Source organism: Podospora bellae-mahoneyi, chromosome 4, assembly GCF_035222275.1.
Source record: "Podospora bellae-mahoneyi strain CBS 112042 chromosome 4, whole genome shotgun sequence".
Lineage (NCBI taxonomy): Eukaryota > Fungi > Ascomycota > Sordariomycetes > Sordariales > Podosporaceae > Podospora > Podospora bellae-mahoneyi.
In genome coordinates, this window is record NC_085883.1 from 2,344,855 (window position 1) to 2,363,921 (window position 19,067).

Below are 19,067 nucleotides of genomic sequence, written 5' to 3' on the forward strand. Positions count from 1 at the left end.
GTCCTTGAACTATCTTTTAAAGCCTATTAAATATCTTTTAACCCTTAATATTCACCCTTTGAAGTATAGTCAATTCTATACCAAAGGGGGGTGTTTGCAAGATAAACAGGGGGCTCCGTAAAGGTTCTCTTGTAAATAAACTCGTCAACCAGAAGAGGGCTGAAGTGAAATGTTCCGTTTCGATCACCACGCTCAAGTCACAGGTTGTGGAATGAGATAGTGCGTGCGTGTATGTGTAAACAATTTTGCCCTCTGCTAAAGTGTCTTTCGTATCAAGAGAAAAGATGAAAAAGTAATTTGGTATCCACGAGTTGAAAAGAAAAAACTATTTTCAAATAGCAAAAAGAAAACATTGCCATAAGAGCTTCTCCAACTAAGAGAGAGAGAGAGAGAGAGAAATAGAGCATATGCCAAAAATCTTGTATAATCAACAGATCCAAAAGCGACAGTTGAGAGTTGTCTTTGAACCCCCCCCCCCTTGCCTTTCCTTCCCGCCGACTTGTCCCATATCCTCCCCATAAATGTCCATGATATCCTTTATATATTTGTCCCAGATATCCACCACGGAATTTCCCCGATATAAAACGCCATCAACCCAACCCAAACCAACCCAACCGCCTTGGTGGGAAAGAAAATGCCGTTTTTTGATGCCGATACAAAAGTACAAAAAAACGACAGTTGAAATAATAAACCGCCATTAGGCCACAATGCTTCATGAAAACGATAGGGGGTGCCCCGTCCGCCAAAAATATCCAAAGCCGACTTGATTAGGTGACAAACCACATACACCCACAAGGACTCATATCCGCAGCCGGTGGTCCTCCTCCCTGTTGAGTAAAGACCCCCTCCTCCGTCCCGCCGCCCTCACGCCCCGCTCGCTCCTCTCCTTCCCTCTTCCTCCTCCTCTTCTGCCCCCCCGGCCGGCTGGCGCTGCCAAAAGGCCCAACAACAGTCTGCTCATTCTCCACAATCCTAATCGTCACCGCCTTCCCCTTCCCGTCCACCACCACTTTCGCCTCTTGCGCATAACCCGTAATCTCCATCTGGGTGCACTCCGGCACTCTCGCCACCGCCGTTCCTGTGGTTATGGTTGGAACTCTCCTCTCTGCTAGTTTGATAACTCTTGGATACCCCGGTGGTGGCGGCGTAAAATTCTCATCTATCGGTCCCCATCCTGACCCTGACCCGAACCCCCCTGTTGATGTGGGAAAGGGGGGGAACTCAAGCGTCTTCGAGTCTCGTGGTTCAGGCCAGTAACCCTTTGGTTTGTTGATGTTTGTTGGGGAGGGGCCTTCGCTTGGTGGTGGTGGTGGTGATTGGTTTCCCTCAGGGGCAGGAGGTTGGTTGTTGGGATTCTCACCGCCGATGGGGCCTGGTAGTGTTGATGTCTGTGGTGGTGGGGTTTCACCTGGCGGTGATGTCTGTGCCAATAGTGTGGCGGAAGAGGATTCGAAAAATGTTGATGTTGTTGTCGAGGTGAGAAAGGACTGATATGGCCCTCGCCCTGGACTTCCCGGGCCACCGCCCGGGCCCCCTGCTGACAGTGGCGGGATCCCAGACCAGCTTGAGTTTTGATGGGGATAGATGAACATCTCGAGGTACGTGTCTGGCCATCTGCACACCCACGGCTTGTCCCCGACCTTGGCGATATTCTTGCGCTTAAAGTCGGTCATGCCGGCCAGGTTGCGAATGTTTCTTCTTGTCACAGAAGGAGTCGTCGGTGAGAGGGCAGCTTCGGGGAGAATGACCGTCTTGTCGTAGGTCAGCATGTTGTAGAATGCCGGGCCCCGTGTTGGCTCAAAGGTGTCGTTGACCAGTGTCAGAGGAACCGGTTTTTCTACCAGTGGTGGCTGTTCACCATACGAGTATACGTTATTCATCAACGTGAACGAATGGTTAAAGTTGAGCATCATGCTGTGTTCGCCGTGATTCTCAGCTATTGTTAGATGCAAGCCGGCGATGACGAGAAAACAGTTCCATGCTTGCGAGAGAGTCGGGTCTTGAAAGCAAGTATTGGACCCGCGGTTCGTTGTAAGTGGCATGCTGAAGGTGCCCACCGGTAGTGGCTGAAGATCGGCTGGTTTTGGTATTGGAACGGCACCAAACGTTGGTACAGGGGCTGGAGAGTTGAATGGTGACCTATAGACCGAGTTAACAAACCAAACCACGATTACTCACATCTTGTTGAGATGCTCACCATGTGCCATCCTTGCGCATTGGCTGCTTTTGTTTGGACAAGAATGTGCCGATAACTGAGCCCAAAATTGCTCCCACCACCAATAATATCAGAAACGTCAGGCATATAACCCAATATGGGACGATACCACATAGCTTCCGCCTCATCCACAGTTTCCACCCCTTTGGCAATTGCCCCTTTTCGTTGACAACCTCTTCATACGGCTTAATGACCCGATTGGTGCTGTCCGAGGTGAAACTTCGCGACGAGTGGCGGGACTGGGGAGACCCGAGATCGTCTGTTGAATCAAATTCGGGATTTCGTGTGGCTAGCCCAAGCCCTCCCGCACCGACAATGGTGGAACCGGACGTTGTGATGGACGGTGGTGCGGTTACCGCGGCTGCCGCTGTATTTGGCGTATTCGTCGTTGCTTGTGCTACTCCAGTTGGGGTCGAGACATCGGCAGCCGCTACCTTGCGAGCATATGCCTCATCCGGATATCGCGTGTATGGCGGAAGCTGTTCGGTATGGCCGTCTGGGCCGATGATGTCGCCAGCTTCCTCCCCGTCTGCGCCAACTCGTCGCCGGTACTGATCGGGAAGACCGTGAAAACCTAGTGGAACGGTGTCTGGCATAGCGCCCGTTTCGACCCCGTCGCTCTGAGGATAGAGACCATACGGATGACTTGGTCCACGAGGCCCAGTGTACAACAATTCTGACGCCGGTAGCGTCGACGAGGTCGTCGTTGTGCTCATTGTCCTTGCCATCCTTACGTTCTGCGGATACATCTGGTAGGGATGCGATGGTCCAGACGGTCCCCTGTACGGGCTCTCGGGTGCTAGATAGGCTGTGGATTCGGTAGACCCGCTCAATTGCCTGCTCAAACTCGAGGATTCGTCAGCCTGTTCTGGCCCTCCATCTTGCCGTGTCGACGATGCATCTCGTGGCCTGGGTGGCTTCGATATGCTGGGAGAGCGACCTATTCGTGCCGACTCTGGACTTCCATCGCCAAGAAGTGTGCTGGATCCGGAGGCGAGTGATGGCGTCGATGGTGGTTGGATCTCGGGGCCGGAGTTGACTGGTCTGAACCCATCTGCCACCATTCCCATGGCGGCCAACTCTGGATCCTCATCCGCACTAATGACTGATATCCTCAGCGAGTTCCTCGTCGATAACCTCCTCTCCAGCTCATCAGTCTTGTTTGGTGGAAGATCCATGGTTTCGGGTTCTGTATCTCGATGACTGGCGCTGTTCCGGGTCTAAGAGTTAGATGAACCGCTTGCCAGCACCGTCAACTATTCATTGACTGGCGAGGGTGACCAGCGGAGTCATCGACTCCTTTGGTTCTCGGATCGTCCTAGGATGTGGCGTTCAAGGTTTGTAGACAGAGGTGATGTTGGTTGTTTGATAGTTGCAAGGGTGATTGGCAGGTGAGGTTCCAGTCCTCCGGCTGAAAAGGGACAAGCAGGATCAGAGGTGCGCTTCTGCAGCAAGAGGTCCAGCCACTCCTTGGTCAACAGCCGGACTCACAGCGCGCAAGAATCCAAAGGTTGTCGGACTGGCCAGGAACAAGACAGACTGGCACCGTTTCGGACTCAATATGGGGGGCACGTAGGCGCATGTTGTCATTGGTCGGCTGTTCACGGGGGACATGCCCTGGCACCCCCCAGGGCCTTCCGGGGCGGATTTGCGCTGGCGGGAGCATCAAGGTGCTTGGCAAGCTGCTGTGTGCGGCAGGGATGTGCAGAGTGAACCATGGCCATTGGCTGGGACTTTGGATCTCGCCCGTTCCTCATCACTTCATCGGACAAACCAAGGAACCTCACGGTCCGGCAGTGTCTGGCTGCAGCTATAACAAGCGTCCTGGCAGAGCCGTTTTCGTCTCGAGTGCCCAAGCAAAAACCGGTCGTCGGACGAACTCAAGCGACTCTCAGTTCGTCTGGAGCATCCAAAAGGCCAAAGCTTGCCGCTTTCCCGAAGACAGTCATCCAATTCCTGATGCCAGTCCTGGGTATCCCTGGGGCATCATCCCATCCATTCCTGGGACTGACTGGTCATGTCAGTGAATAACCGCCGTTTTCGCAAGAGAAATGGAAAAAATCTGGGGTAGACATTGCAATCTACAGGCCGCAGAGAGGGCAATATCTCGCAGCATCGGGATTCGCCTGGATGATTTGAGCCTGTGGGTAGTATTCCCAAGCTGGACGCAACACCGGACAGTGTGGGACAAGCGAGACGGCTGGTCAGATTTGTGCTATGGCGAAATGAAGTGTGAAGGAAACGTTTGGCATTGCGCAAAGCCACGAGAAGAGATCAGGAGAGATGACATCGTGAGCTTGTTCCTGGCTGTCCATGCCCAATGGGGAGGCCACTCCGGATCCGAGACGATGCTAGTGTTAGGAGCTAGGTACCTGTGTACGCAGTAGTTCGTGCTGCCGGAGCGGAGCATCTGATGCAGAGCGTTCGTTCGGTTGATATGCGCAGGCCGCAGGAGAGAAGGCAGGAGGTGGCAGGTGGCTGCTATAATTAAATGGGGGGGAAAAAGGTCTGGAGCGTTCTCTTGTAAATAAACCGAGAGACATCCAGACAGGAAGGTCAATTATCAACGTTGGAAGCTTGCCTCTTTGCGGCCAAGCTCGATCGTGTGGTAGTGTGGGCTTGCCGGGCCGTTGCACGGTTATGGCACATAGCCCGCGGCAGTTACCACTCCCCTGTCGGCTGGCAGGGGTGCCACGATTGCCGGTTGCTTCTAGTGTCTTGTCCCCGCCAACAGCATCAGATATTGCATCTTGACAGCCAGTATATTGTTGATATTTGAAGACTACCCTCATGAGAAAAGCAGTGGCGGCCATGGTGGGAGAGTCTCATTAGTATTGATGGGTCATCACGACAATCTCGACAAACTACCGCCCTCAATTGCGAATCGTTCTACACTACACAGTAGTTTGTTATTCCACGACCAGCGGAAATGTGGGGTAGTCGGATTCAAAAACAGCCTTGGATGTTAACCGCACAATTTTATCACCGGGTTCTCATCCCCGAGTCATCGTGACACGGAATGGCCTCGATCTCTGGGACGGTGCTGGCCTTGGTCTGACAGCCTTATCAACAATCCCGACCTACATCACCTCTACGAGTGTCAAAATCGAACCATTCTGTCTTGCTGCATCTGCTGTACTTCGTCCACATCTCGGGCGAATGCAGGAGCTCTCTACGAAACACATCGTCGTGGTACAGTTGTTTAGAAAGGCAGATGGCAGAATCTCTGATCAAGGAAGCGAGGCCCTGGGCCCGCCAGGTCCATTGAGGGCAATTATGGCCGAGAGGATCATCTGCACCCTTCCGACTCTGTGTCCAGAACTGGCATTGGATGGTTGGTGGTTGTCAGCAACCCATCTTGCCCCGCTCCCGTCGTTGGATACGCCCGGCTTTGCACCATCACCATAACCTCAACCAAAGGATCACTCTTAACCTCTTAGCCTGTGTGTGGTGCGGCTCAAAATTGATCAACATGTTTGCTGGCTTCTAATAAGACGAGAGGCTCCGAGAGGCTCCTTGATGCCCAAAGTGCTCTCCTCTACTTTCGAAACCGAACACGACATGACCTGTCCCTCACTCTCCTGCCCCTCACTCTCCTGCCCCTCACTCTCCTGCCCCTCACGACCTCGCCCAAGCTGACTGAGGTGAGAGAAGCAAGTTCGACGGATAGCCGCAGCCTGACCGCCAAGCTGTGATGCAGTGTGAACACCAACCAGAGCACTCTATGCCCGCACCCAGCCTGTCACAACACTTCACCTGCAAACCGGGGCACCCGCCTGCTGGAATCCAACATGTACGAGACACACCCAGCATTCCGCTCTACAGATGGATCGCCACTTCATCGTTGCCCGGCTTGTGCGCCAGCTGTAGCTTTCCGATCTGCCACAGCCTATCACAGCTGGACGACTCTGAGGCTCCATGGCTTTGGGACAGATCAGACCAGTCGGATCCGGCCTCCCACAGGGTTGGTTACCTGTTGGTCCAGCGCTGAGTAGCTCAGCATCCTCCCACCTGGGCCCGGTTTCTATGTGTGAGACCATGCACTTCTGCAGCCTCGAGCACACGCTTTGCCCAACTCAGCTGCAGGAGAGACTCCAAGAGAGAGGAATGTGCAGCACCACCTCGTATGTGAGTGTCACCCATAGTCTCTTTCTCACCCCTAGACACGCGCCTATGCTCTCGGGGGAGTAAGCTCCCCGAACGTCTCCTATTTACTTCTACGCCCGTCTCTTCCGTCGATCTCCCGTTCTCTTGGAAAATCCAATTGCCAACTTCAAACTCTCTTCCACCTCGAACTCTCTTGACGCTCCCCATTGGCGGTGATGCCCTCACTCTAGGCTGCCCAAGTTTGCCTATCTTACTGCTTGGCTCATCTATTCGGTGTAGGACAGTTGTTGTCCTACTCTCCACACATCAAATCTAGGCAGCAAGGCTCCTAGCTGCCCCCCCCCTCTACGTTTCGGTCACATATATTTTAGTTCGCCCCCTCGCCATGCCTCGATCCAGCTCCAGCTCTAGCTCCAGCGCCGGCTCGAGCTCGAGCTCGCGACGGATGAAGCAGCGGATGCTTCCGAAAACCCCAGCTGTCAACACTCTGATATGGTTCACTGGGCGGGATCCCAGGAAAGTCAAGGGCGTCCGGGCCTACTATTACGACGATGATTTTGAGACTCGAAGCAACGGCTCATACAGTTCCATGTGGTCCTCGTGGACCAGCAACCGCAGCAATGTCGAATACTATCTCGTCGAGTCCAAGGGGCTCTACTACGCTGAGTACCCAGAGCAAAGCAAAAACACCAAGTCAAGGCCAAGTGGCAGAGTCTCCCAGCCGAGTGCCACAGCTGCCTGGGCCAGAAACGCCAGTGTTCGGGATGCCAACGGGGATGATGATTCCGATTCAGACGACGGGAGCAGCAGCGACAGCAGTGAGTCTGAGTATGGGCATCAGCAACCCGGCCCCTTTGCCCAACCTCCAGGTCCAATGAGGATGGGAATGCCCAATGGGGGTCCTTCTCCAATGGGTCGCCCTCCCATGATGGGCGCCCCCCCTCCGATGGGCGGTCCTCCGGGTCCTCCACCTGGAGGATTTCCACCAGGCTTTGCCGGAATGCCGCGACCTTCCCCTCATCCGCAGATGCCTCCCCCAGCACATGGTATGCCGCCTCCGCAAGGATTCAGACCCCCGATAGGAATGGGGATGCCCCCTCCACCTCCAGGAGCTGGTCATCCTGGACCTTTCCCAGGCGGTCACTAAGGATCTCTTACCTTTTCGGGAGGTGGTGATCAACGTGACAGGGAAGGCATTTACAAGCATGGAATATGAGTTATGAAACGGCGTTTAGGTGTCTGGTAACATCACATCACAGGTTGGTCTGGACAACAGGACGGACGTACTTGGTTTCGAAGACCAAATCTCAGAATTGGATTCAGAAAAAAAAGGCCGGGTGCTGTTTTCATGGCGTTTCTGGAGTTGAAGGGGAGGGGACGACGGTTGGACACTTGGAGCATACCTATTTATGGTTAACGATTATTGTCTCTGATGCACTATGAAGTTACTTCTTTTGCGCTCCGTTACCGTTGCTCATTGTCTTGTATGACATCCTGATGCTCTCATCACTGAGCCCTAACCCTGACAGCTCACCTAATCTCTCAGGATACCAACACGACACCAGTGTTCTGCAGTTTTACGATATCACATTCAAGCATCTCATAAGCGCCATCCAAGGCTTCAAGGGGTTATACGCATGTGGCCAATCATCACAGCGCTTACGCTGTAGCATCACCACGGTTCCAATTGAGGGACTTTGCGTCACGGAATCATTCACTTCACTCAAAGTGATGAGGCAGCCATTGAGGCACTGCTTCAGGGTGCATCCCGAGAGTTAATGACTGTGCAGGAGGGGCACTGTCGGTGTAGCCGGCAGCTGCTGATGATCTGAACTTTTGCGACGGCCACTGACCGGTTCATCCGAGTAGGTAGCCAACCATCTGGAGATGCTGCGGTAGTAAGCCACACACCAATTCATTCACCACCACCCTCACAGGAAGTGGTGTGCCCCGCATTCGTCCGCAGTTCGCGGACCAAAGACTAGCAGCTACCCCGCAACCGCCGTTGAAGTACACCACGGTCTCGATTCTCTAGGCAGACAGGTGAAAGTGCCTGCATTTCAAGATAAGTCTACTACCATCTTTCACAGGCATCGATCTTCTATGGCGGGGTAAAGCTATGGTTTCACGTCCTTCCCGCACTTGCACGAGGATTTTCACTGTTCTTCATTCACAAGCAGGCACCGAACTAGATGTGGAAGAGTGAGTTGTTGCACAGCAACAGGGGCGGCTGGCTCCACGTTCTGGGCTGGCGTGTGCGAGACATTGTGATGTTGTTACACCCGCTCTTGGCGGGATACCTTGATGGCAGCTTCTGTAGGTGAACAGGTAAGTAGGTAGGTATTCCCCTGAGATTATCAACCAACTCGTCTTCTCTGCAAAGCTATCTAAAACCAGAAAATCTGCCCAATTCAACCGTCAGCACAGTTGATGCCTGACAGCTGCGCAAAAGCCAGACTTACCAGAAAGACTTTAACTACAGCAATGGCCGGATCTGACAAGGTTCCCAGCGTGACATGGGTTGAAATAGAACTTTATCTTCTTTTTTTCCCAACATTGATTTGACTTCTTGCACATTGCGGCAAGGCGATTTCGAGGGCGTTGTTTTCCAGTCCTCTTGGTTGGAAGTGACGTCTTGTTTGATTTGCAACCAGCGTAACTAGGTACGTGGGGGAGGAGGCTGAGTTATAATTCTCACTAACACTCAGCTACCTCTCGCTCACCCAAGCATACCAAGCATACCAAGCATTTGTCCTCGCAAACATGGACCATTGGTTGTTCGAATGCTGTTTGTTGGGATACCGCCGTTTGTAGGTATTATAGCCCAAACTCTTGTGCTATACTCTTCTTGCCGGTGACTGACGCCGTGAATAGCACTGATGCCTTGTGGATACTACCAGTCTATGTATATCCCGGCGTGTTACACATCTGGCTGGGTAGGTGGCTTTGTTTAGATCTGAGGACAACTCCAGTCCGGGGATTTGGTAAGACAGCCAACGAACGCTTTGCCATAAGACAGGGAAGGGAGACACAGGATGAGAGAAAGCTCCAGGAAAATGTTTTCAAGTGCGAGGGAGTGGAACATGTCAACGGCGTTACCAACAACAAGTTTGTTGTTGGTGGTGTCGAACTCAAGGTACCTATCTTGGCAACTGGTTCTTAGTCCCAATTCGATGTGTTGAAACCATGAGTGGATCTCCCTACAGGGCGCGGGCCGTAGGGCAGAGACAGACAGACAGACAGACAGACAGACCGTGATGGATGCTAGGTAGTCTTTTTCGTCCTCACTTGTTGTTGGTTGTAGCCTTCCAATCCTACGGGTTTGGGCTACCCCGCCTGCGCCCCTCGCTCCCTCTCTCTCTCCTCGCAAGGCCGCCAGCCTGGCAACCTACCTAGTTCACCTTCCTGGGACCTGTACCGAGAGAAAAGTAAGCTGCATGGAGGTGGTGAGCCAATGGAGGGTTGACGATGCACATGGCGGATGCCTCTTTTGACAAGCATTGAACAGTGCAGGGATTAAAGTTGCACCTTTGGAGAGGTATCATACGCATGCTCAACATACGTAGGCGTGCCTTGCCGGCCTGGCTGTGCTGCCTTGTGAGTCGACTGGGGATCTACAATGATGAGGCTCTGGTCTGGACAGGACAGGGGGGCATGAAGGGGGGATTGATTAGCTATATATAAGATGGTGCTTTTTATGTTCTTTTCACTTCACACAAGTTCTTGAGTTCTACAGGACAAGTCTTATTTTCTTTCATCTGCAAGATTCAAGTCTTCACGTTGTTCTGTTTTGACACACCACACGCACAACACCTTATCAAGCGTTCCCCCTTGTGGTGTCGAATTGATTGTCTATATCTTACCGTTGTTTCCCTCCTTTTTTTCTCCTCCCTTCATCTTTGTTGTCACCACTCCCATCTTCCCACTCAACACTGTAACCACCATGAACGAAACTCTCATCCCGCCGGGGATCGGCGGCGAGTCCGCCACCCTAAGCCCCATTGCCATGTTGGACTACCTCTTCCCCGGCTTCACTCTCCTCGCCAACTTTCTGCAATCCCACCTCGGCATCAACCTCAACCTCTACATCCCCGTTATTATGTCCTTTTCCTTCGTCGCCGCCGCATGGCGCTATCTGTCGTCATACCTCAACGACCTGATGGAATCCTATCTCATGTCTGTCGTCGACATCCGCACCGACGACGAAATCTACAACATGCTCATGGGTTGGGTCGCCCAGCAGACCTTCTCCCAAGGCGCCCGGCGGTTCGTGGCAAACACCAACCTCAACTCGAGGATGTACTGGTGGATGTGGGGGTCCAACGACGACGACGACGAAGATGACGGAGCCGAGATTGACGAATCCGGCTGTGTGGTCACCAAGAAGAAGAAAAAGGCTCTGGCTTACACGCCCACGTTTGGGAGTCACTGGTTTATCTACAAGCGCCGCCTGCTCATCTTCAAGCGCCAGCAGCCCGCGACACAAAGCCCTTTTTACACCGCCAGCGAGAGGGAAGAGATCTCCATTTCTTGCTTTGGGAGAAACCCCTGGGTGTTGAAGGAGTTACTCAACGAAGCGAGAAGCATGTACCTCAAGCGCGACGAGGCCAAAACTCTCATTTACCGCGGCGCACTTAAGGGGACCGGGTTGGAGCCCACCTGGCAACGTTGCATGGCGCGCACCTCCCGCCCCTTCTCCACTGTCATCCTCAATGAGGACGTAAAGAAGAAGCTCATCGACGATGTGACTGATTACCTCAACCCTGCCACGAGGAGGTGGTACGCCAACCGAGGCATCCCCTACCGCCGCGGGTATCTCCTCTGGGGCCCCCCAGGCACAGGGAAGTCATCCCTCTCCCTCGCGTTGGCAGGCTTCTTCAAAATGAGAATCTACATCGTCTCTTTGTCGTCCATGACCGCCACAGAAGAAAACCTCGCCTCCCTCTTCGCTGAACTCCCCCGGCGGTGCGTCGTGCTGCTGGAGGACATTGACACGGCCGGTTTGACCCACACCCGCGACCCTGCTTCCCAACCTGATTCCTCCTCCCCCGGCGGCGAACCCCCCCTCCTCCTCGCCGCCCCCCCAGTCCCAGACCCGAAAAGTAAACCCACTCCCCTCCCCGGCCGCCTCTCCCTCTCAGGCCTCCTCAACATCCTCGACGGCGTCGCCAGCCAGGAAGGCCGCGTGTTGATAATGACGACCAACCACCTCGAGAAACTCGACAAGGCCCTCATCCGCCCCGGCAGGGTAGACATGCAAGTCAAATTCGACAAGGCGGACACCTCCATGGTTGCCGCCATCTTCCGCGCCATCTACGCCCCCCTTGAAGAAGACACCGCCCCCGCCCCGCTATCTTCATCTCAATCCCCTGCTCTTGCCGCGCTCGAGAAAAGACTCAACCCCCGTTCCGACGCCTCCCGGAAAGAAAAGGACGAGAAAAAACAAGAGGTCTTGAACAAAGTCGACGCCCTAGCAAAAGAATTCGCCTCCAAAATCCCCACCATGGAGTTCTCCCCTGCCGAGATCCAGGGTTTTCTCCTGAAAAATAAACGCAACCCTGAAAAGGCCGTCGAGGGGGTGGAGGAGTGGCTTGTTGTTGCGAGGAAGGAGCAGAAAGAAAGAGAGGTGGAACAGGCCAAGAAGAAGGAGGAGGAGGCGAAGAAGGCGGCGAAGAAGGCTGCGAAAAAGGCAAAGAAGAAGGCTGCGAAGAGGAAGGCGAGGGGGAAGAAGAGGAGGGGGGATGATACCACTGAGAGTGAGGACGGGACGGACAGTGAGAGCGGGAGTGAGGCGGAGGAGAGTGATAGTGAGGGGAGCGAGAGTGAGGAGGAGAAGACGAAAAAGAAGAATAAGGAGGGGAAGAGGACTGAGAAGAAGAAGAAGGGGAAGGAAAAGGAGAAGAAGCTGGCGGTGGAGGTTAGGGTTGATACACCCCCTCCGAGCGGCTCTGAAGCCGACAAGGTGGCCGTGCCTGGACTCAAGCTGGATGAGAAGCCCGCTGCTGCTGTTGTTGTTGCTGCTCCTCCGGCGAAGGCGATGACGATTGATACAAAAAAGGCTAATGAGGAGGAGGTGGAAAGGGCGCAGGTGTCGGGAGATTCGGGGTATGGTGCTACTGCTGCTGAGAGGGATGCTGTTGCTCCCGTTGAGGTGGTTGCTTGAGAAACGTGAGGGAGGATGGTGTATGATATAATATGGGTTGTGATATGGGATGGGTAAGGAAGGAAGGCTTTATTTTGCCTTGGGCTTTTCATGTGCATCTAGGGGGCGTTTCTTAGCATACTACATACATACTACGTTTACGTGCGTCGAGTGTTGAGCATTCTACTAGAAGAGCTGGAAGATTACGAACAAAAATGAAAATGATTCAATGGATGGTGGAGATCAATCGTGAGTGAGTGATATGTTTTTGTGAGCATGAGTTTCGAAAAGTGTGCTGAGCGTGTAAGAGGTTGTGAGAGGGCAGTGAGAGGATGAAAAGTGTGTGAGTGTGTAAGAGGATCAGTGGAATGAGAGATGATGAGTGTGTGAGAGAGGGTTGTAAATGTCAAGAGTGTATAGTGAGTGTGAATGACCAAGTGACACTTGTGTGTGACAGTCTCTGACGAAAATGAAAATGAGGGCTACCTGGAAGACCCTCCGTGATCGGTACCCCCCCTGTAGATTGATAAGAGTATCTCTGCCAGGGAACCACCATCATGTCACGCAATCAGCTCCACCGCCTCGCGAGGGTGGTTGCAATAAGAAAAGGCTCGTGCCCGCCTTTGCTGCCTCAAGATCGATACGATAAATAGTGGGGTTGATGAAGGTTGACCTTGCCAAGCCACAGTGAGGACGTAGGAGAGACGCATCATCATCATCATCATGGAAACTCGAAATGCTCGGTGAATATCTCTCTGATGATGGTGATCGAGACGGCGGGTATTCTCCCAAATGGGAACTTGACCGGTTCGGTTCCAACTCAGCCACCTGAAGGGAGGGGATGGTGGGATGCATCGGGGGACGCGGGCTGGGTTGTTCCTGCAGAGGCGAACGACACGATGATGGGGGGTGGCCGTGTCGATCTGGCGAATTGGAGGGTTTTGTAGTATTTTTTTTGTAAGACCCTGAATCACAAGGAAAAGTTGGTCGAGGGGCGGGCACAAGGGGCTCTTGTCGCGGTTACCGTTGCCACGACCCGAGGGACCTTGTACATACGTACGTACAATGAGATTTTTTTTTATTCCCTCTTTGATGCTCCAGCACGAAAACTCAAGACCCGGACGACTGGGACATGGTGATGGTGGGCCCGTTCTGGGTTGTCTCCGGCTATTTTCTCCGTTGCAGTTCCCGAAGGAGGGATTTCCAGAGAGGGATATCGACGGCGTGAACCTCAACGGCTGTCGATGGTTTTGGAGTACGACACCGGATCAGCTGCTGTGCTCTTCGACCTGTCCGGTCAGTGTATCACCAGAGCAAAGATGGGTATCTAGTAATTAGAGACTCTTTTAGTAGTCACCGGCGAGGCTTGTCAGTCACAAGCCTCTCCAACATCGAAAACGACCGCAAGCTCCAACGTCGTCGGACTGGGCAGTGGGTTCAACTCCGTCAAACTGGGCTGGCTGGTGGGGATTTCTCTTTATCAATCTTGCATGAAACCTCCACTTCAGAGATTAGATCCGCGCAAGGCCGACGAAGGAAACCCACAGCGGGGGGAGAAGGCCGAGAGAGGGACCACGAGAGAGTCGAGGGTTGGTGGTGACTGGTGAGGCACTCGAGACGACATGAGTGTGGTGGTTGCGCGTCCGACATCGTCCCAAGAAATATCGTATGGCGTGTCTGGCGGGGAGATGCCCACGTACGTCCTTGCTAGTATTGTGTTGGAACCCGGCAGGAGGTATTGTTCCCTGTCCGTTGTCCACCTCCCGTTGTCCACCCCCCGTTGTCACCCGCCGTTGTCCGCGTCGCCGTCCCCGCTGTGGTCAAAGTATTTGAACCTCCCGCATCCTCTTTCTGTCGGTGTTGTGCCTTGTCTCTTGTGTTCCCTATTATTTTTATTCTTTCTCGAAATCCTAGTTCCTGGTGCTGTGTTGTTGTATACATACCCTTCTCCAACATTCCCAACCCCAACAGAGGAAAAACAGAGATAAGACGAGAGACAGGTACAGTTGCCCCCACTCTTTTTTTTTTTTTTGTTCCTGTCACCTCAGACAGCCACAGACATTCGTGACACTCTGGTTTGTCGAATATGCAGATCTACCACATCACCGCCATCTGTTGTTCCATTCCTAAAAAATCGATAGCCAATATTGGACAGATATTGGAAGACTGCTGGGGCAAGAGATAGTGGGGTCTGCTTAGGTGGTTCCTCGTTCCTCAATGGGCAACAAAAGGCGGTGACCAGGACAGCTCCAGCAAAACATTAGATGAGCCCACTTTGAGCGCTAGCTGACTACCCCTCCAAAAGTCTAAAGACCCTCCGTCTCCCGCCTCACGTCCCATCTCCTCGTCCCTTTTTTTTACGACACGACTCCCCCCCCCCAACAAACAAACGCTCGCCGAACCCAATTGCACCCTCCAGCACCCTCCAGCACCTTCCAGTTACCTCCCAGCACCTCCTCTCAGCACCATGGCCTCCCGTCCCCAGAACATTGGCATCAAGGCCATCGAAATCTACTTCCCCAGCCAGGTCAGTTTACGCTACTGAGAGACGACGAGTCAACAAACTGTTCTGGTTCTGGTTCTGGTTCTGGCTCTGGCTTTGGACCCAACATCGCTGACAGCTGTCACGGGCATAGTATGTGGAGCAAACCGAGCTTGAAAAGTTCGATGGCGTTAGCACGGGCAAGTATACAATTGGTCTCGGCCAGACTAAGATGAGCTTCTGCGACGACCGTGAGGGTATGTGTTTATTATCTCCATCTCTAACAGCACAACACTTCACTTCACTTTTGCCTCCCCAACAAAATTCAACAACACCCCATCGTTACACAGAGAATTTTACCCCCTGCTGTAATGTGTGGTGCCTTGTCTTTATTACGTTGCGCCACCACCGGGTTCCTGTTCCCCAGCCCCTGGGCGGCAGGCGTCGGACAGTGGGGTATCCATGGCAGTGGGGGCTCGTTGTGTTGTGGTGTGGTATTCAGGGGCTGACATGCGGGCCCCGCCTTTCTAGATATCTACTCGTTCAGCTTGACTGTCGTGTCCAACCTCCTCAAGAAGTACAACATCGACACCAACTCGATCGGCCGTCTCGAGGTCGGTACCGAGACCATCCTCGACAAGTCCAAGTCGGTCAAGTCGGTGTTGATGCAGCTGTTTGGCGACAACACCAACATTGAGGGTGTCGACACAGTAAACGCCTGCTACGGCGGCACCAACGCCGTTTTCAACTCTGTCAACTGGATCGAGTCTTCTGCCTGGGATGGCCGCGATGCCATTGTTGTTGCCGGTGATATTGCCCTCTACGCCAAGGGCAATGCCCGCCCGACTGGTGGTGCCGGTGCCGTTGCGCTCTTGATTGGTCCTGATGCGCCCATCGTTTTCGAGCCCGGCATGCGTGGCAGCTACATGCAGCACGCCTATGACTTCTACAAGCCCGACCTCACCTCCGAGTACCCCTATGTTGATGGCCACTACTCCATCAACTGCTACTCCGAGGCCCTCGACGGTGCTTACCGCGCCTACTGCAAGCGCGAGGCCCAGCTCACCAAGGGCGTCAACGGCCATGCCAACGGCAACGCCAACGGCGTAACAGACGACATCCTCAAGACTCCCCTTGACCGCTTCGACTACATGGCTTTCCACGCCCCTACCTGCAAGCTCGTGCAAAAGTCGTATGCCCGCCTCCTCTACCACGACTACCTTGCCGACCCTGAGCACAAGGCTTTCGCCGAGGTTCCCGCCGACATCCGCGACATGGACTACAAGAAGTCTCTGACCGACAAGGTTGTCGAGAAGACCTTCATGACCCTCACCAAGAAGCGCTTCCAGGAGCGCGTCAACCCCGCCATCCAGGTTGCTACTCTTTGCGGTAACATGTACTGCGCCAGCGTCTGGGGCGGTCTTGCCAGCTTGATCGGCCACGTCGACAGCGCCAACCTCCAGGGCAAGCGCATCGCCCTCTTCTCCTACGGCTCCGGTCTTGCCGCCTCCTTCTTCTCTTTCCGCATCAACGGCAGCACCGAGACCATTTCCAAGACTCTTGACATTCCCCAGAGACTTGTCGCTCGCCGCGCCGTCCCCCCAGAGACCTACGACTCGGTATGTCTCCTCACCTTTTGACTGTCAGGTAACTATTGCTAACTTGTCTCAGATGTGCGACCTCCGCAAGAAGGCCCATCTCCAGAAGGACTACGTCCCCACCGGCGAGGTGTCCACCATTGCCCCCGGCACCTACTACCTCGAGAAGGTCGACGACATGTTCAAGAGGTTCTACGCCGTCAAGGAGTAAACCAAGGAGTAAAACGAAACAAAAAGCATGGATGATGAATATATACCAAGAGAGGAGGACGTAATATTTTGTGTTCAAAGACAAAAGACAGGAGGCGGCATTACATACCCATAGACGACGACTGGAGGACCGGCCGGATGCCGGTAGTCGGATATTATATTGGGAATGGTACTGGGATACGGGTTGGACGGGACGGGACGGGATAGGAAAGGTGGGGTGGGAGGACGTAATAGAGCGTTTAATACCATGATTTCATTCTTGCGGTTGTTGGTGTATCATGAGTGTTTTGTTGCCTGAGGTTTGAGCCGGCGTTCAGGGGGTGGTGGTGGGGCGGCTGGACGTTTGGTGTTGCTGGATATTGTTGAATGTACGGTCAGGATCGGGTGTCGTGTCGATGGACGATGGGATGGAACGGTTGTATGTTTGAAGTGTCCTGATATCTATTGTGAGTTGTTCTATGGAAATGGGAACATTAAACCTCTTTGTCCTCTGATATCTACTACAACTTTGACTTGTCTCCCCCTTCCTTCTTGGGCTTCCTCACCGGCCGTCCCCCCATCCACCCCTCAAACTCCTCACTAATCACCCACTTTTCCTCGTCTCTCTTCTTGGCCCACCGCTCAAACTCTTCCTGCTCCCTCTTCCAGTGCTCGAGGTCCTCGACGAGGAAGTCAGCGGCGTAGGTGGCGACCTCGGTCGTCCTCTCCATTGGGACAAGGTGGCCATACCCCTCGATGGTGACAGCTTTCACCCTTCCGTTCTTCGCGCCTCCAGAACCGCCCGGACCGACTCCGGTCAGGTCGAGCTTCTCCTGCCGGATGTCGGGCGGGTTGACGTTTGACTCTGAGCCGAAAATCCAGATGCAGCCCGGCCGGAGGTGGGGGAGCTTGTTCGCCGTTGCTGGGCCGCCTTCGGGACGGTAGAAGGGGAAGTCGGGGTTTTTATGCACGACTTCGTCTGCGTCGGGGATGAGATCCCAGTCAAGTTCGTGTTTACCCCCTCCCATCAACTTCTGACGGATGGGGCGGTAGTAGGTGAAACTCTCCATGTGTTTGGTTGTCAACAGTGTGACTGAGCCAGCAGGGGCATCGGGGTAGATTCTTGTAGGGGTTGGTCGGAGGCCGTGTTCGAGCCAGGAGTTGAACACGCGGGGGTCCCAAGTGCGGTAGAAGGGGTTGGATTGGAAGGCTGATTTGGCGGCGGCGAGGGAGGGCCAGATGTCGCGGCGGAAGGCGGAGGCTTTCATGGGGGCGAAGCCGTATTTGGGGCCTTTGGATTGGAACCTGGAGAGGACCGGGTCCAAAAGAATGAGGGAGGAGAGGAGGCGGGGATGGAGGAGGGAGAGGTTGACTATGATGTTTGCGCCGAAGGAGTGCCCGACACCGATGAGGGGGCGGGGGAGGGAGTGGCGGAAGTGATTGGTCAGGTGGAGGAGGTCGCGGGTGTGATCTATCCACGAGGCTATGCGATTGTTAGCACCATGAACAATGGATTGGGTGGAAGTGTGGGCATACGGTCGTTGCCTAGGTTGGCTTCGTTGAGGATGCCGGATTGGCCTTGGTGGGTTACGTCTGCTATCCAGATGCCGCGGATTTGGACGCCGCGGCTGTTGAGGAGGGATAGGAGGTCTTCCCAAAGGGGCTCGTAGAGTTCTTTGGGGAAGCCATTTGCGTGGGCGGCGATGATGGAGACGTCGCCGGGGGAGGGGGTGAGGTTGTTGAGGGGGATGTATTGTTTGACGGCGAGGAGGAGGGGTTCTTCTTGGGAGTGGGCGGTGGCGTGGGGGTATTCGCGGATGTGTTGGGATTCGATGGTATGGTTCTTGATCAGGAATGAAGAGGCCATTTTGGCGGTTGGCTGGGTTGGAAGTGAACAATGAGAAGAAGTGAAGGGTGAGTTTGTGAGATGTGAGGTTGCATATGTAAGTCAAGGATCAGTTTACCCGTTCAGTTTAGTTCGGTTATGTGGCTTGGTCAAGGTGGACGGCAGTCTACGCGAGTGAGAGAGGGTGGTTTTATGTACTGGTTGGCAGTCGTAAAATCACAAGAGAGATTCAATTGATATATGATTCCATCGACCCGCGAATTCCGTATCTCTCTCTCATATGAAGCTCATGTGAGGTTGAGATGCATCAATGCAAGGCAGGCTGTTATAGGTGCCGACCAACAGTGAGGTTCGCTTGGGGAGACCCCAGATGGGAAAGTGCCGAGGCATGCAACGCCCCGCGGGAAAACCAAGACCCACGGCCGCTTCCCCGGATTTAAATTCCGCTCGGCAACGGGACCGGGCCCGGAAAACGGGCAGAAGGGACT

The 19,067-nt window shown here is 53.9% G+C and overlaps 7 protein-coding genes across 7 annotated transcripts; 5 read left to right on the top strand and 2 right to left on the bottom strand.

Annotated features, from left to right (window-relative positions):
- Positions 1-486: 486 nt before the first annotated feature.
- QC761_408330 (uncharacterized protein) lies at positions 487-5,286 on the bottom strand. Its single transcript, XM_062879108.1, has 2 exons — positions 2,198-5,286; positions 487-2,139 (listed from the first exon to the last, which is right to left on the bottom strand). The coding sequence occupies exons 1-2, from the start codon at positions 3,391-3,393 to the stop codon at positions 768-770; spliced, it is 2,568 nt and encodes an 855-aa protein (XP_062732397.1). The 5' UTR covers positions 3,394-5,286; the 3' UTR covers positions 487-767.
- QC761_0067670 (uncharacterized protein) lies at positions 3,994-4,706 on the top strand (the record flags this gene model as incomplete). The annotated part of the gene is made up of 2 exons (XM_062872662.1): positions 3,994-4,506; positions 4,584-4,706. The coding sequence occupies exons 1-2, from the start codon at positions 4,267-4,269 to the stop codon at positions 4,704-4,706; spliced, it is 363 nt and encodes a 120-aa protein (XP_062732398.1). The 5' UTR covers positions 3,994-4,266.
- A 1,421-nt stretch (positions 5,287-6,707) lies between the features above and the next one.
- Positions 6,708-7,469, top strand: QC761_408320 (uncharacterized protein; the record flags this gene model as incomplete). The annotated part of the gene is made up of 1 exon (XM_062879107.1): positions 6,708-7,469. The coding sequence occupies one exon, from the start codon at positions 6,708-6,710 to the stop codon at positions 7,467-7,469; it is 762 nt and encodes a 253-aa protein (XP_062732399.1).
- Positions 7,470-9,085: 1,616 nt separating this feature from the next.
- Positions 9,086-9,594, top strand: QC761_408310 (uncharacterized protein; the record flags this gene model as incomplete). Its single annotated transcript, XM_062879106.1, has 3 exons — positions 9,086-9,132; positions 9,197-9,458; positions 9,529-9,594. The coding sequence occupies 3 exons, from the start codon at positions 9,086-9,088 to the stop codon at positions 9,592-9,594; spliced, it is 375 nt and encodes a 124-aa protein (XP_062732400.1).
- Positions 9,595-10,265: 671 nt separating this feature from the next.
- QC761_408300 (uncharacterized protein) lies at positions 10,266-12,485 on the top strand (the record flags this gene model as incomplete). The annotated part of the gene is made up of 1 exon (XM_062879105.1): positions 10,266-12,485. One exon carries the CDS (start codon positions 10,266-10,268, stop codon positions 12,483-12,485), a length of 2,220 nt encoding a protein of 739 aa, XP_062732401.1.
- Positions 12,486-12,975: 490 nt separating this feature from the next.
- On the top strand, positions 12,976-16,938 carry ERG13 (3-hydroxy-3-methylglutaryl coenzyme A synthase). The gene is made up of 5 exons (XM_062879104.1): positions 12,976-14,464; positions 14,770-14,991; positions 15,101-15,203; positions 15,478-16,565; positions 16,618-16,938. Exons 2-5 carry the CDS (start codon positions 14,932-14,934, stop codon positions 16,753-16,755), a joined length of 1,389 nt encoding a protein of 462 aa, XP_062732402.1. The 5' UTR covers positions 12,976-14,464; positions 14,770-14,931; the 3' UTR covers positions 16,756-16,938.
- Positions 16,939-17,157: 219 nt separating this feature from the next.
- Positions 17,158-18,991, bottom strand: QC761_408280 (uncharacterized protein). The gene is made up of 2 exons (XM_062879103.1): positions 18,270-18,991; positions 17,158-18,216 (listed from the first exon to the last, which is right to left on the bottom strand). The coding sequence occupies exons 1-2, from the start codon at positions 18,598-18,600 to the stop codon at positions 17,255-17,257; spliced, it is 1,293 nt and encodes a 430-aa protein (XP_062732403.1). The 5' UTR covers positions 18,601-18,991; the 3' UTR covers positions 17,158-17,254.
- Between the last annotated feature and the right edge of the window lie 76 nt (positions 18,992-19,067).